Source organism: Oryza sativa, chromosome 2, assembly GCF_034140825.1.
Source record: "Oryza sativa Japonica Group chromosome 2, ASM3414082v1".
Classification (NCBI taxonomy): domain Eukaryota; kingdom Viridiplantae; phylum Streptophyta; class Magnoliopsida; order Poales; family Poaceae; genus Oryza; species Oryza sativa.
In genome coordinates this window covers 34,415,142-34,432,295 of record NC_089036.1, presented here as the reverse complement: position 1 = coordinate 34,432,295, position 17,154 = coordinate 34,415,142, and the positions used below count along the sequence as shown (strand labels likewise).

The 17,154-nt window shown below is 46.5% G+C and overlaps 3 protein-coding genes across 4 annotated transcripts; 1 reads left to right on the top strand and 2 right to left on the bottom strand.

Annotated features, from left to right (window-relative positions):
• Positions 1-71: 71 nt before the first annotated feature.
• Positions 72-4,620, bottom strand: LOC4331015 (ATPase 8, plasma membrane-type). 2 transcript variants are annotated; one of them, XR_010739391.1, is made up of 5 exons: positions 4,343-4,591; positions 2,094-4,262; positions 1,925-1,990; positions 1,245-1,725; positions 72-431 (listed from the first exon to the last, which is right to left on the bottom strand). XR_010739391.1 is itself a non-coding variant. In XM_015767900.3 (5 exons), the coding sequence occupies exons 1-5, from the start codon at positions 4,388-4,390 to the stop codon at positions 335-337; spliced, it is 2,853 nt and encodes a 950-aa protein (XP_015623386.1). In that variant the 5' UTR covers positions 4,391-4,620; the 3' UTR covers positions 72-334. The 2 variants fall into 2 exon arrangements, 1 of the variants encoding a protein (XP_015623386.1); XM_015767900.3 differs by having other exon boundaries at positions 1,245-1,717; positions 4,343-4,620.
• Positions 4,621-7,088: 2,468 nt separating this feature from the next.
• Positions 7,089-7,839, bottom strand: LOC4331014 (60S ribosomal protein L39). The gene is made up of 3 exons (NM_001401994.1): positions 7,776-7,839; positions 7,571-7,674; positions 7,089-7,474 (listed from the first exon to the last, which is right to left on the bottom strand). Exons 1-3 carry the CDS (start codon positions 7,776-7,778, stop codon positions 7,426-7,428), a joined length of 156 nt encoding a protein of 51 aa, NP_001388923.1. The 5' UTR covers positions 7,779-7,839; the 3' UTR covers positions 7,089-7,425.
• A 7,306-nt stretch (positions 7,840-15,145) lies between these two features.
• Positions 15,146-16,095, top strand: LOC4331013 (ethylene-responsive transcription factor ERF003). Its single transcript, XM_015767198.3, has 2 exons — positions 15,146-15,364; positions 15,479-16,095. The coding sequence occupies exons 1-2, from the start codon at positions 15,282-15,284 to the stop codon at positions 15,912-15,914; spliced, it is 519 nt and encodes a 172-aa protein (XP_015622684.1). The 5' UTR covers positions 15,146-15,281; the 3' UTR covers positions 15,915-16,095.
• Positions 16,096-17,154: the final 1,059 nt, after the last annotated feature.

The following is a 17,154-nucleotide window of genomic DNA, read 5'->3' as shown; positions in this document are numbered from 1 at the left end:
GTTTTTGCTGGGTCAAAACTGATGATGATTGACTAAACAGTAGTATACAGACTGAGTTGAGGCAAAGTTGATAGACTGCAAATCTGCAATGGGAACAATAACATTGCCAAAAAAACCGGCTTAAAGCCAAAATCTTACAAATAACTTGACTATACTCAAAAGTGCACCACCTGTTGTATCGGGAACTATTCCCTGTTAACAAAATACAAAGAAGGGAAGAAACATCTATGTCAAAACACAAGTCGAAACCCCCATCTCCAAATAACTTGCAGATGGGGAGGAGTAAAACACAGGTATGAACAACAACAACAACACATCGATGGCATGCTGTATGTTACACGGTGTAGCTCTGTTGGATTGTGTCGATGTCGAGCCCCTTGAGCTTCACCACCGACTCTACGTGCCCCTTGAGCGTGTGCAACTCCCTCAGTCTGTCCATGGAGATGAGAAATCAAGCAGTGTGCTAGCTAGAAAGTTGAACATTGGTTGGTTGCAGTACAGAGAATGTACTACATCGGTCCCGTAATATAGAAGCGTAGTACCGGACAAGACATTCTACTAGTAGTAATCTAGATAATGTCTTATCTATGTACTACCTCCGTATTTCAATGTATAATGCTGTTAATTTTTTAAACAACGTTTGTCCATTCGTCTTATTCAAATTTTCTGTGCAAATATAAAAATATTTATGTCATGCCTTAAAGATTATTTGATGATAAATCAAGTCACAATAAAATAAATGATAATTACATAAATATTTTAAATAAGACAAATGATCAAACGTTGATAAAAAAGTTAAGGGAGTCATAGGGAGTACTGTATTATTATAGGGAGCGTATCCTATGCACACAGGCCCTCGCGTGTACGCACCGTGTACACCAACTAAAAATTATCACAAAAAATTTTAGAAAAATTCATACATGTACTTTCAATAGTATTACATCTACGTGCAAAGTCGCATCTTCAAATTTATTCTACATAGAGAATAACAAAAAAGATAAAATTCTAACAAAATTGCAACCTTAAAACTGTCAGATTCTTTGTTTTTTTTGTTACGGCTAAAATATAATGAATTTGACGTTAAGATTTTAATCTTAGGTGTAATACAATTGAAAGTATGTGTATGATTTTTTCTAGATTTTTTGGTGACATTTTTTAGTTGGTGTGCACGTGTGTACACGTGAGGGCCTGTGTGCATAGGATATGTTGCCATTATTATATCATGGGATAGAGCAAGTTTTTACCTGGCGACCTCGGCTCGCTTTGCGGCCTGCTCGGCGATCTCGGAGAGCTCGCGGTAGCCGGTCTTGTCGTTGAAGAGGTCGGAGCTGGTGGACGACTGGTTGAGCCCGTGCAGCGTCCTCTGCGCCGTCGCCCACTGCGCCTCCCGCTCCCCCTTCCCGTAGTCGTTCTTGTTCACGAACGCCGTCTTGTTGTTGATGTTGTTCCACGCCCGCCCGCTCAGCGCGTACCGGATGATGAACTTGAGCACGTCCAGCGGGAAGTAGGTCACCACGCTGAACGCCCAGATCGCCCCTCCCCACCCCCACCCGATCCCCTGCATCTTGCAGAACTCCCACTCCGCGTACACCGCGATGCACGTCGCCACCAGCTGCGCCGCCAGGAACGCGATCACCAGCAGCGCCCCTGGCCTCTCCACGAACGACCAGCTCCGCGACCTCGTCACGAAGATGAGCGCCTGGCTGATTATGCTCACCTTTGTTTCTCGAACACGTAAAAAGATTGCACGTCAATATATCAGAAGAAAAGAATATATGTTACTCAACGCACTAAACCAGACCGACTTATATCAAAAGAGGAGGGAAACAAAAAAACCAAGGGAAAAAAAAAAGACTCGGATACTACGACTCCAAACAGCGGGAAGGGGGCAGAGCCCACCACTCTCCCAGGTGATTATGCTCACCTGCAGGTACAGCGCCGCCATCATCTCCTTCTCGTTCGTCTTGATCGACCTCACCCCGAACGTCTCCTGCGTTTTTTTTTCCAGTCATTTTATAATAGGAGGATACAAAGGAATCAAAGAGGCTCTGCTCTAAGAGAACGTATAAAATGTACTATGTGTTTTGTAATACTGTGAAGAAGTCGGTGTCGTGCGCGAGGTAGAAGAAGAGGGCGGTGATGAGCGCCATGTACGTGCCGAGCACGATGCCCGTGGCGAAGATCTCCTTGAGCTTCCACGAGTCCGGGGTCGGGGACGGCTTGACACGGTCCTTGGAGATTGTCATGATGGTGCCGTCGTTGAGGATGGCGATGATGAGCACCATGAATGGGGCGAAGTCGAACTTCCAGAGGAGGGCGACGAGCATGAAGCCGAGGACGATGCGGATGGTGATGGAGACGGCGTAGATGGTGTAGTTCTTCATCCGCTGGAAGATGGCGCGGGAGGTGAGCACGGCGCTGACGATGACGCTGAGCCCCGGCTCCGTGAGCACGATGTCCGACGCGCTCCGGGCGGCGTCCGTGGCGTCGTCGACGGCGATGCCGATGTCGGCCTTCTTCAGCGCCGGCGCGTCGTTCACGCCGTCGCCGGTCATGCCGCAGATGTGCTTCCGGTCCTGGAGGCGCTTCACGATCTCGTACTTGTGCTCCGGGAACACGCCGGCGAAGCCGTCGGCCTTCTCGATCAGCTCGTCGATGGGGAGGCCGCTCATCTCGCTGCTCTTGTCGCCCAGCAGCGTCGTCGACGGGTACATGTTGGTGCCCATCCCGAGCCGCCGCGCCGTCTCCTTCCCGATGGCGAGCTGGTCGCCGGTGATCATCTTCACGTTCACGCCGAGGTGCAGCGCGCGGCGGATGGTCTCCGCGCTGTCGTGCCTCGGCGGGTCGAACAGCGGCAGGAGGCCGACGAACTGCCATGGCTCGCCCTCGCTCTCCTTGCTCTTCTCCGGCACCTTCTGGTACGACACGCCCAGCGACCGGAGGCCGCGGTCCGCGTACTGGTCGATCAGCGTGTGCACCTTCTTCTCGGCGTCCTTGCTCATCTTGCACAGCTCGATGATCTGCTCCGGCGCGCCCTTGCTGATCCTGTGCCATTCGCCATTGCCGTCGATGTAGGTGATGGCCGTGCGCTTCTCGACGGGGTTGAACGGGAGGAAGTGGACCTCCTTGATGCCGGCGCGGGCCTCCTTGGGGTCGGCGAGCATGCCCACGATGCATGTGTCAATGGCGTCCTGGTTCTCGACGCGGGACGCCCTCGCCGCGTACAGGAGCACCGAGTCCTTGTCCAGCCCCCGCCCGTACACCTCGATCAGCGTCTTGTCGACGGTGAGCTTGTTGAGCGTCAGCGTCCCGGTCTTGTCGCTGCAGAGCACGTCCATGCCGGCCATCTCCTCGATGGCGGTCATCCGCTTGGTGATGGCGCCCTGCTGCGACAGCCGGTGGGAGCCGATGGCCATGGTGACGGACAGCACGGTGGGCATGGCGATGGGGATGCCGCCGATGAGCAGGACGAGCAGGTTGTCGATGCCGTCGCGGTACGCGCGGTGCTGGATCGGGTACATAACGATGATCTCGATTATCATGCCGACGCCGATGGAGATGATGCAGAAGTTGCCGATGGCCGTGAGCACGAGCTGGAAGTGGCCGATGTTGTTGGTGCTGTCCACCAGGTGCGCCGCCTTGCCGAAGAAGGTGTGCACGCCGGTGGCGATGACGACGGCCTCGATCTCGCCCTGCTTGACGGTGGACCCGGAGAAGACGCCCTGCCCGGCGTGCTTGTTGACGGGCATCGACTCGCCGGTGAGCGCCGCCTGGTCGACCTTGAGCGGGTCGCCCTCGAGCAGCCGCGCGTCGGCGGGGATGATGTCGCCGAGCTTGATGCTGATGATGTCGCCGGGAACGAGGATGGACGCGTCCTGCTCCTGCCATTTCCCGTCCCTGAGCACCTTGGTCTTGGGCGCGAGGCCGGCCATGAGCGCCGCGGCGGCGTTCCCGGCATTGTTCTCCTCGATGAAACTGATGGTGGAGTTGATGACGAGGAGGACGACGATGCCGACGAAGTCCTGCCAGTCGGGCGGCCTCCCGCCGCCGTTGGCGAGGACGATGGCCATGATGGCGGCGGCCTCCATGACCCAGGAGAGGGGATTCCACATGAAACCCAAGAACTTGAGCAGCTTGCTCTCCGTCTTCTCCTCCAGCTTGTTTGGCCCGAAGATGTTGAGCCTGTTCTGTCCCTCCGCTGCCGACAGCCCCTGCTTGCTGCATTTCAGGTGCTGGAACACCTCCTCCACCGGGATCGTCTCCTGCAAACAAACAAACAAAACAAGAAAAAAAACTAAGAACGAACGCACAAAAGAATTGCACGACTGTATATATTACGTACGAGGTCGACGGTCTCATTGCGGACGTCCTCGAGGGAGATGGAGGCCATGGGGGGGAGGGGAGGACGGGTTTATTAGTTTGGTGGTGAGTGATGAGGTGGGGTGGGGTGGGGGGGGAGGGGGAGGGCTTCGCCCTCAGCCGCAGCCGCAGCCGCGCGGACGGCGCGCGGTGGTGGTGGAGGGAAGGAGTACGAGGCTTTGCCTCGGTGGGGGTGGGGGTCAGTCCGAGCGCGCGCGCGCGGCTGGGATGGAAGGACGGAGATGGCCGTGGCACCGCCTCGCCGCCTCTTATAAGCAGCGGGGACTCGGCAACGTTGCGCGCTCCACTAGCGGCTTTGGATTTGCATGCGTGTCTCCCCGGGCGCGACGCGCGGCTGGCCTCCCGTTCGCCGCGCCTGCCGTCCGTCCGCACCCACCGGATAGGCTTGATTGCTGGCCAATGGCCATGCATTGCAGCACGTTTGGTGGTTTTCGTTGCGGCCGGACGGCACGGACAAGTTCGTCCCGAGTCGTCTACCGTGTCAGATCAACGTCTTTTGGTTTTCAAACCTTTTTTTTTTGTTGCGGCCGGACGACGGGACGACACGGAGAAATTCGTTCCGGAGTCGTCTACGTGTCAGACCAACGTCTTCGGTTTTCCAAACTCGTTCCTATCGTACGGCCTTGCACCAAGGAGACGTACCAGGATATATAGGGATGGCATTTTTTGTCGATGGATCCGCCGGATACACACACGAGTGTAGGTGCGATTTTTTTTGCTTGTGGGTACGTACGTTCGCCCGATACCCTAAGCGACTGGTGTCAATACACTTAGCATCCTACAATAAAATACTACGTCCATCCCAAAATAATTGTAATTCTATGTTATTTAGCATATATAAATATTTGAGAAGAAAGCATATGATACCTCTCATTAAATAGTGTTTATATGAGAGTGAGAAGATGGTTGATGGTAAAATAAGGAGAAATTTGAATGAGATCGATGGGACAATTAGAACTCTAGAATTATAATTATTTTGGGACGAATTTTGAATCTTAGAAATACAATTATTTTAGGACGGAGGTAATAGCCTTTTAAAGGGAAATTAATGAGTAATCACTCAATGACTTACTTCTTTCAATAATTGATGGCAATACACTTAGCATACAAGAGATTTTGTCGCGGCCATAAAATTTCCTCGTGGGCTCGGCTAGACAACCCATGCGGCTATGGCAAACGTGACCTTGGGCTCATAAAGGCAAACGTAAACTCGTCTTACGCAGCAAGATGTGTATATCAATTTGCAGTCGGCGTCTAATTCAAAGGCCAGTGGAATGAAACATCAGTCGGAACAATCTCAACAGAGAGAACGAAATGATTCGGCACCGAAATGTAGAAGTGTGCTCACAGCTCAGGCAAGATTATTAGTATGTAACTTGGCATAAAACCTAATGGACAGATCATTGATGTCAAACTGAGCTGTAAGACAAATGGACAGAAGTCCCAAACTTGGCCCTTAGTAGACGAATCAATAATGACATCATTTACACCAGTTCGTACGTCATATAATTCACAGTAATGAACTAGCATGTAGTCTCATACAAACATAGCCAAACCATATGATCGAGTTCAGCATAAAAGGTTAGGCATTGAATCATACAGTCAACCCAAACCTAAAACACACCTTGCACTGCTGTGACAAACAAGACCCCATCCTTAAGCTAGTACACTCTTCTGAGCTACGAACCTAGACAGACCATCCAACCAAAAAAAAGCATCATCGCCATGTATTATATCCATGTATTCTCAAGTAGAATAGAACACCAATGAAACAAGCATAAACAATCCTTTAGTGCGTGTCTCGGTCAAATAACCATAGTTCACAACAGAACACAAGCATTACAGCATGGAAATATAAAGCCTAAACATAACCAAAGTCTTCTATGATTGATAGAGAATCCATGTTGGTATTAACAAGCACATGAATTGACTACATTCAGTTTAACATGGATAGAAGTAGAACACAGCAAAAAAAAAAAAGGTAACACTACTGTTGTACGACCAAAAATGTACACTCCTGCAGATTATGGCCGTGGAGTGTTTGCTCCACACATCTAAAAATATGCTTTCTCAAAAAAAACTTACTGCATTGTGTAACCCTCATGTTCTACACTATTTGTTCATTTTGTTTCTAAAAATATTAAATTCATCCCTATGATCAAGTAGATAATCAGCTGAATAATCTGTTTCAAACAGTCCCAAATGAGGCCACTGTTCAATAAAGAGATCAAGTAACTATCTGAGAGTGATGGTTGCCAATTCGTAGACAATCACAATTTGCAACATTATAACAGTCAGAAAATAAGTTGCATTAGTTTCAATTGCATAGCATTGCACCAATGGTAGAGGCACAATATTAGCTTTGTTTCCTAGAAGGACCATTGCAAAACCACGTAATCCACATAAACCCCATACATACAATTGGTACAAGCACAATATTAGCTTTGTTTCCTAGAAGGACCATTGCAAAACCACGTAATCCACGTAAACTCCATACATACAAAAGAATTACTATCAACAGCTTGACCTGCCTAAGGATCCCACTCCATCCCAAAATATTGCAACCTATAACTGGATTAGACACATCCTAGTCCAACAAATCTAGACAAACCCCGCATCTAATCCAATCCTAGGTTGCTATATTTTGTGGCGGAATGCTTTTGGTAGGATGGAATAACAATGGAGCAATCATACTCTAACAACGGCCCAATAGAATAACAATGGAGCAATCATACTTCCAACGATATTGAGAACAAATCACCCCTCCAGCTATGCAATAACAAATTTAAAAATGAAACAGAATAAGCCTGTGAAATAACTTCAAAAGACATATATTGGAATGGTTCCTTTACTCAGCACAGCATAGCATGGTATCCTCAGTAAACCAGAGTACAACTACACTTAACATTTCAGAAAACCTTAATAAAAAGCATCCTGGAATCACATCCTAAGCTTGCATAAACACTGAAACATCCATAAAACAAAATGATGCAGATAACTCAGTAACCCTAGCCTCCGCAGGCAGCAACCGGTGCTACCTCCTGCTCAGAACCCAAGCTTGGTGCGGCGCCAGTGCCTGCGCTTCGCGTTGTACCTGAACAACACAAACCAAACCACGACATCTCAGCGGATATGCCTAAGCCGAATCGAACTCGGGAGGAGCAAAGACTGAGCGCGAAGAATAAATCACCTGATGGTGTTGTCGGTCCGCATGCGGATCCAGTAGGGGATGGGGCGGTTCTGGCGCATCTTCTTCGCCAGCTTCTTCTTGATGCGGAAGGTCTTGTGGGACGGCTGCGGCGAAACGAAACAAGCAAGCAATCACATCAACGAAACGTCGGTCGGTCGGCCGGAATGGATTCGACGAGAGAAGAGCGCGAGATCGAGGAGCGTACCATCGTCGCGGCGGGGACGAAGAAGCGGCGGCGGCGGCGGCGAAACCCTAGGTGCGTGAAGTGTGGAAGAAGTGTGTGGCTGGGGATTATATAGTGGGCACCAGTGCGGTTCAGAATGGGCTAACTGGGATGGGCCTTTTTTTCCGCAATTTCTTAATTGGGCTACTTTCCGATGGTTAATTTATGGCTTGTTGGGCTCGTCAACATTGGTAAACTGGGCTTTAAGAGGGTGATACAATAGAAATTTAGGCCCAGATCAAGATTATATTTCGTGGCCCATTTGATTATTACTGAAAGGTCACCTTGTCGTAGTAGGATTCGTAATGAATTTACGCAAAGCAGCTCAATAATTTCCACTCAAAATTAGGAAAATTCTACATTCAGGCAGAATCTTTATATCGTCTTTTTTTTAGAACAGAATCTTTATGTTTTCTGTTGTCAAATCCATCGCTTCCAAGTTCTAAACAAGCTTGAAAAATTATCTTGACACAAGACTAAAAATCTCGAACATTTTCCAACATCTGCAATTAAGAGACTCATGGGTTGGTCTAATAAGCCAAAACAAAAGCAAAAATTAAAATTTTCAAAATTGATTTCGAGTTGATGTTTAGATATTTTCCACGTAATTTTGTTTTAGCGTTGGCTTTTAAATCGTTATGAATAAATATATAAAAATTTTACTTACTTGACGTAAAAAAATTTAGTTACCAATTAATTTTTATTCCCCAATAAGCAACCGATGGGCAGGGTTTTTAAAATTCCAGATGGAGATTTCGGTCATTTCGGACCTCCAATACGATATTATTCCGGCCATCATTTTTTTGAATTTGGTAATATTTTGTTAAAAATTGACCAACATTTGTTCAAAATTTTCCAAGATTTCGGTATATTGGTGACCTATGATAGAATCGGCCAAACCGAATAATTAAACCATGCCTATGAGGCTCCAAAACGCGGCAGTGTTTGTGCTATCGTGTAGTTATAATAATTGGGAAAAAGCGAAGGGGCATGTAGCCTAGTGGTTACAAAAGTCTCAGTAGCACCTAAGGTCCTGGGTTCGACCCCCCATGGGAGCGAATTTTCCAAGATTTAACGGCGTTGACATGGGAGCGAATTTTCTAGGATTTAACGGTGTTGTGCTTTCAGTGTTAGGCGACGTACCCGTCGACAGTGAGGTACCTGTGAGGTACAGGATTTGCCGGGTAGGGTTTACGTGCGTGTGTTCAAAGAACGAATCAAGATTCTATTTCAATCCATTCAACGGGCCTACAGTCACTTAGCAACTGGCAGTTGAATAACAACCGACTCCGTATCATCTACAAACCCAGCTATATGTATGCCCGGACCGCAATTTCCGGAGCCGTCCATTATCTCATTCTTCTCACCTGAAAACCTACATTTTTTTTCGTAGGCACGTCGCAGCTAGACAACTTGATCGTGCGTTCGCGCCCTAAACAACGAGAAGAAAACACAAGATGTCCCTCTCAAAGACAGCTTATGTCGATCTCCTCCTCTCCTAAACGCGTCCTGCACTGCAGGCAAAATGACTGCACAGAGAGCCAGCATGCATGGATGGATGCAATCTTGAACGAGAGACATCGATTCATCGAACATATGGATGGATGAATGCATGAATCTTTGAGGAGACGATAATGCGTCGACGTCTTCATCCCTGTGGACATCGCAATCGCTGGATTGGTTCTTGTCACATGGGGATTTTTCTGGTCGATCGATCGATCGATCTCACTCAGATGCTAGATGATGCAGTGCTGGATGGCTGCCGTCGATCGATCGGTCGCCTGAATTGAATTCACATCTGCCCAATCTCTGCAAGAACATCGCGATCACCGGCACAGGCAGACAGGCAGTCGCTGGCGATCATCTAGCTTATCCCCAGCATCATCTGCTGCATGAGTGGCTGTCTCCGGACCAATGCTAATCTGCTTAACTGATTCTGCTCGTATATGATCGTTAGCCCCGGTTTTATCAGGTCGCAATCGCAGCCATGTGGGTGTTTTTGCGTTCTGTCTGCCATGATCCTCAGGTGAGTTGCATCTTGCATTGCATATCTGCATGCCGTGTTGCCATGCACTCTCACCGGCAGGCAGTTCTCATGCAATTCACCGTGATTTGCAGGGGACAAATTGAAGTTTCATGACGGCATATGAATATATGTGATGCGAACGATGCGTGTCGTGCTGTTCGCTGAAAGTTCAGTTTCTGCATCTCCCCAAAATACAGCTGAATAGCTGAAGCCGTGACAGAAGAAATTAAGGGGAGATATTTTGACTGGATTTTCATTTTTCAGAGTTTTAGGGTGTTTACTGTTCGTCTTAATCTTTGTCAAACGCAACTAGTTAAAATTCATTTAGTAGCAGCCTAGATTGCGTCCCAATCATTAGGTGTCAGTCGGGTCAAGTAAGATCCCACGAAATGCGGATCATTCGCGAGGGCTAATGACTGCAATTGACCAGCAGAAAACTAATTAGCAATCATCCATACATGATCAGGTCTGCTTGATCACTTCAGCAAGCTAACAAGTAATACCCATACCGGACAATGATGGGCGAACTAATTATAGAGTTATCTCCGAATAGACAAGCCGTGTTCATCACAGTAGTCCTTGTGGACAACTTACAATCTTTCTGCAAAGATTTTAAGGTAGCTTAAACGGTTTGCTGGGAATTAAAAAATGACAGAAATTGTCAGAAAAGTGTATCTTTGGTCAAGATATCCTTGAAATGTGAAATGTTGTAGCAGCTGTCTCACATTGAGCCATTGTCCATTTTGGATTACATAGGATGGTTGGGACTTGTGGTTTGACAGTAACATGACTATGTCAGGCTCTACCTGCACCAAGACCAAGTTCGTTATGCACCTGGACCATCGTTTCAGCCGTCAGTTCTTCAGTGTGTGTGCATGCAGCATGTGCAACAGCTGCGCTTGCTTTCAGTGTGCTCCGATCCTGCAGACAGACAGACTAGTGCAGCAAAACATAAAAGACATTGCAGCTAAACAAGTACTGCATCGATCCTGGTTTTTCTCGACTTTGGTGACAGTCTGAAAGAAATTTTCCTCCTGTTTTTTTCGGCAAGAAGGTTGTTAACAAATTGTTAGTTGCTAAATTTCAGTTGATCACTTCTTCTTTTTGCAAAGGGGATGGAACAGATGAGATACAAAAGGGATCTACAAAGAACAGCAGCTATCCACTGTAAAAGCTAGTGAGCTAAAGCTACAGAGCTAGATTCTTTTGCCGGAATGATCCTCAATTTCTTACGTGTCAGGCAGTTAACTATAAGAGAAATCAAGATAAAATTTGTGCAAAAATATGGCTAGGTGGTTTCTGGAGGGCCCCTGAAAGGCTGAAACCAGTGGCCATCTGCAGCGCTCCCTAACAGGACAACAATACAAGAACTGAACTTTGTCCACATTTACAGGCTTACAGCTATACGAGAGCTTATATAAAAAAATAGGCTGTATATATAGCTCCAAGTTTCAAGGTATTGTATTTTCAGGATATGGTAGCTCATTGTTAATAAACCAGTTGTAACTTCAGGCTTCAGTGTTCCAGCCAGCGATCATAGCAAATGTCTGATCAGATTCATCTTCATCGAGGGGATCGATCGGAGCGTGAGCATGCATGCGATTTGCAAATTACCACCATGGATAGTTGGATACTAGCAGTGATGGATCTACCATGGGAGCGACGGCGTGTAGAGTCACCACTACAAGCGTTAAAACTATGAGAGTTTCCATTAAGTCTCACTAAATTTTTTTATCATACACCCATTAAAAAAGAGGGCTATAGTTTTGTATAGTTTCTTCGGCCTCTCTTCTGTTAGTCCTTCCTGAATCCGCGCCCCTGATACTACGTACTACTATGCTCATGAGAGAGCTTGCATTGTCCCTGTCTGTGGAACACTGAAACCCTGCCTATCCTATCTGCGTCGCGCACTGAACTCCACGTGGTGCGAGAGCCATCGAGAGAGAGGCAGCCAGGCCAGCAGCAATGCGGGCTCCAGCTCTCGCTGAGACCGTTGCGCTAGCTAGCTGCAAACACTGCAGCTACTGCAGCCTACGCCATCACACAGCGAGCGCGGTCCAGCCTCCAGGCTATAAGGCTGCCGCCGGCGCCGCAGCGCGTCGTGCGTGCGCTGCGCGAGCTGACGATTCAACGGAGAGACGCACGCACGCACACGGCCGCAGCACATGCGTCGCGATACCATCGCATTGTTACTACACTACGTTCTTCTTCCCGATGCAACGAAAGTTGGCGCGCGCTGGTGATTTGCGCGGTGCTTTTGTCACTGATATGTAAACCCACGAATCATCGGGGGTCCACGTGACAGTGATAAAGTCACGTGACTTCAACGGTAGAGGATCCTTCGTCCGCTCTCTGCACCCCTCGTCCACCAGCTAGCAATTAGCATCGATCAGTGACGCAGTGGAGGTGAACATGCATGATCCATCCATATTCCAGAGACGATTGCAACTCGCGACTCGTCGGCCGGCCACTGATCCATGCTCAGCTCATCTCTCCTAGCTATAGCTATAGCCTACTTAGCTATAGCCAGGGACCATCCATCCGATCCATGCTTGCTTGCATACTCCTCGATGCATCAAGTCCTGATCATCCATGTGCATATATATGCAACTCTCGATTCCTGGTTTTGTCTTTCGGACTCCATCCATATATCTTCAGACTTTGAGTTTGGAGCCAATATATGCAATGTCAGACTGAATTTTGATGCTACATATGGTTGTTGGGAGTAACTTATGGAGGTATTCATTTCATTGGATTAGTGTAAGATATGACGCACTGCTAGTAGCCTAGTACTATTATAGTAGGCTATACACGGATTGGGTACGTAGACCCTATACACATCCATGTAGTAGTAGTCTTATCATCAGTGGATGCCATGTTCTTCCTTTTATCTGCAATGCAGCTTGCAAGGCTTTACCTACCTACCATGCATCACTGACCTACGAGAGGGTTGCAGTATTTATATCGTGGTTAGGTCTAAATTCCTTCTGTTCTGTGCTCACCCGGTCATTGAGTTAGGCGGAGGATTATTCTCGATTCTTTCTAGGATCTCCGTCGTCGATTCGGGCCGTTTTGATTTATAGACAATGATAGAGTATCTCCGTTTTAAAATATATGATACTGACGTTTTAACTTTGGTCAAAGTCAAATTATTTTAAGTTTGACTAATTTTTATAGAAAAAAATAATAATATTTTTAACCCAAGACAAATATATTATGAACATTTATTCAATTATAGATTTAATGAAACTATGCTGATGCTGTAAATATTACTACCTTTTATTTAAAGTAGTTTGATTTTAACCAAAGTTAAAACGTCCTATAACGGAATATTTATTTTAGACATATCATTCAACCATTCATCTTGTTAGAATAATACTTATTTTATTATTAAAAAGTACTTTTGACGTGCAATCTTTTTACGGGTTTACGAAAAAATATTTTTAAATGTACTTTAAATATGATTTATATCCTTTTTTGCGTCAAAAAAATTATATCTTTTTATATTTACGTCAAATTTAAACATATAGTCAAATATTATATCTAAAAATTAAAAGCGTCATATACATGTAGTATTAGCAGCTAGTGCACAGTGACAGTTCCTTGGATACTCTCTTTTGCTTTGAGGTCGATCGATATATTGATCATGATTAAAAATCACAAGCAGAGTGGGGGACAGTTAGCGACGATTTGCGAGTCAACATGCGTAATATTCATTCTTCGAGCATATATTTCGTCGGTGACTTCGAGTCTTCCTAAAAAATTCGGCGACTGAATTGACTGGATTAACTTGATCCACCTTTGTGAAACAATTGCATCGTCATGTGGCGTACGTCAAGATTAAAAGCTCACAAATCTCTATCCTCTGTTCAGAACTAATCAATCATAAAGACCAAGAATTCGACTCCTCTCCGATACTTTTTCTGTACTCGTTTTCAAACAGTTTCAGTTTGATCTGGAATGTCCCAGAAATCGAAGTTACAAACTTAATTAAATACACATCGAAATGGCATGTTCATGTCATGCATGCATGAATGCTGTTTGGACTAATGGCAGAGAATCAAACGACCCATTTGCCATTTAATTGGTCTCTTCCTTATCATCTTTGTATTTAATACAGGGGAGCTATAGCTATAGATGAGGTGAAAGGGAAAGGGTCACATGTGGTGTGTCTGAGACGTTGGGTAGCTAGGTCTAGATCATATCATGCTTATCACATATGTTTAATTTTCTGGATAGCACACACCAAAATTGGATGGATGATAGATGCATGGTGTGTGATCAGTCGCAAGCTTGGAGACAGATGGCTCTTTTCCGTCCATGTGAGGTTTATTTTGTCTGGCTTGCATGTTCTTGGGCAAGGCCACAGGAAAAATGGCGAAATGGCATGATAATCTTCAGCATGATGGGTTGTCTGATAATCAGGGAGAAGAGTCAGTGAGATCAAATGGGAGATTTTTCTTTGCATCTGTCTCTGGATCTCTGCATATCTCCTCTTCTGTGATAAGTAAATCTTTAATCCTGTGATAGGTGAAGTGAACGAAAGTTCAGTCCAGTTTGATCTCTGACAATCCAACTCGATCAGTTCAGACAACCTGTTGAATCTGTGTTTTGAAGGTTGAACCGGTCTTCAAAATACAACTTGGAATACGTGTACGTTGTTCTACTATGGGTTGGTAAAAATTTACTTTAAATACTACAATTTTAATCAAATTTCCAAATAGGTTAAAATTGATTTCTCTATCCATTCATTCCCATATCCGATCAGAATTAAACTATTCAAAGAAACTTCTGTAACATTCCTAGGAAATAGATAAAGTAGTAGTACGCCCATGATGGTCTTACTAGTCAATTTTATTACTATTCCCTATCTAACAAGTAAAACTAAATCAAAAGAATATACAGATCACAGTCACAACTAAAGATCAACCAAACCAAAGCAAGAAGGATCAACCAAACAATCAAACCAAAGCAAACTAAACTAAACAAACGGCCCATCGTTGCACTTATTTTTTTTAAAAAAGCCAAACAACATATTTACAAACGAAAAATAATTTGTAAATACTACTTTTATATACGTGTTCTTAACGATCGCAAATGCTAAAAAATAAACTTCGATGAACATATTCCAAAATCAACTTAAAATTCAATTTTTAACTTATAAGTATAAGTATAAGCGAAAAGACGAGCTTAAAACAGTCTAGTGGGCCCAGTGGCCATACACCCAATGCTACTGAGGCATTTTATGTGGGCCCCACCCGAGCAGCCATCCGAGCAATGAAAAAGATTCCGACGTTTCCCTCCTTATTTATAGCCCATTTCCATGGCTCCCGCACCACACTCCCTCCCCTGCAACCTGGCAACGCGCACCCACGTCGGCGAAGTGCTCGATCACTGCCCCCATTGCCGCCGGCGACGATCACCCGCGAAGCCGCCGCCGCCATAGACAAGCCTACAAGCTGATGGCGAGGCCGCAGCAACGATACCGCGGCGTGCGGCAGCGCCACTGGGGCTCCTGGGTCTCCGAGATCCGCCACCCTCTCCTGTACGTGCGCGCGCGACACCGTCGTCTTCTTCTTCTTCTTCGCCGTCGTCGCCGTGCGTTTCTTGGTTGGTTAGGGGTTCGCTCATGGTGGTGCACCGTGGGGTGATTTTGCAGGAAGACGCGGATATGGCTGGGCACGTTCGAGACGGCGGAGGATGCGGCGCGGGCGTACGACGAGGCGGCGAGGATCATGTGCGGGCCCCGCGCGCGCACCAACTTCCCGCTCGCCGACGCCACCGCGGCGGCGGCGGCGGCCGCCGCGTCCTCGTCGTTCCTCTCCGCCGCGCTCGTCGCCAAGCTCCACCGGTTCAACCTGGCGTCCGTGCAGGCCACGCAGCGGCAGAGGGAGGCCGCCGCCACCGCCGCCGCGGCCTCTTCGGCCTCCGCCACGACGCCGCCGCTCGGCAATGCCGCCGCCGCCGACGACGACGCGCGGACCACCACGACGTACGGCGCGGAATGGAGCGGCAGGTTCCTCGAGGAGCAGCACGTCGAGCAGATGATCGACGAGCTGCTCGACTCCAACTTCTCCATGGAGATCTGCTACTAGCACTGTGTGACACACACACACACACTCTGTTCTTGCACCAGCGAGCACTGCATCCGAATGCATACGTGTTCTTTCAGTTCTTCACCACCACTAGTACGTGTATATTACTACCAAGTAGTATCATTAGTCAGGCTATTTAGCATCCAGCATAGAGTAAAAAAAAATCAGCCTTTATTCAGAATCCTGATCTCGGATTTGCTCTTGATCAGCGTATGAGAATTCTTTTGAGATAGTTGTTGCATTTCCGATCTTCCAATCCGCATTACAGTAGTTTATGCACCAGTGCACCACCAAGCTGAAGATTCTGAATGATTCATAACTGAAAAAACGAACCAATTAATGACGCTCTCCAGAGTTTGCTATCTTAATCCCTGAAGCAATCATATTCAGACAAGAGGTTGATTAGTATGATGATGATTGGATAGAGTTCTGTGTCCCTCCTCAAGCATGACGAATGCCACGACCTGAAATTTTTTTTCTTCTTCTCCTCTAAGCTTGACTCTTCCAAGTAGGCCAGGGGCGGCGCCTTGTTCTCGCAAGCGTCCGAAAACGGCAGATAATTAACGTGGTGATCGATCATGGCGTATGCTATAATCCCTCCGTCGCAAAAAAAAAAGACAAACATAATTTCCGTGTCCAACGTTTGACCGTTCGTCTTATTTGAAAAAATTATGAAAAAAAATTAAAAAGACAAGTCATGTATAAAATATTAATAATATTTTATCATCTAACAACAATGAAAATACGAATTATAAAAAAATTTTATATAAGACGGACAGTTAAAGTTGGACACAAAAATACAGGGTTTGTCTTTCTTTTGGGACGGAGGGAGTAGCTGCTGCAAGAACCGATCATATCATCAGAGTAATGCGGGCGTCCTTTCTTTGTGCGCTTGTGATTGCGAGTGTTGTGACATGAACATGTAACATGAAGACGACGACGACGACGATACGAGAGTAGTATCTAGGGAGGATGCACCTCATCATGGCCGGCATGTGCCTCCACATGACTTGCCAATTCCGGTCAGCCTCTCCCTGAAACTTGCAGGGCATTGTGTGTTTCTGTCAATCACCCCAGTTTCAGGTTCAGGCCGGGATTGGTTGATTGGACCGTGTGGTTGTGTTTAGGTTCAGAGGTTTAGGACCAGGGTTCGAAATTTCAGACCCTCGATATAATATTATTTCGGCTGATTTTTTTTTCATTTTCGTGATTTTGGTAATATTTTGTTCAAATTTAATTA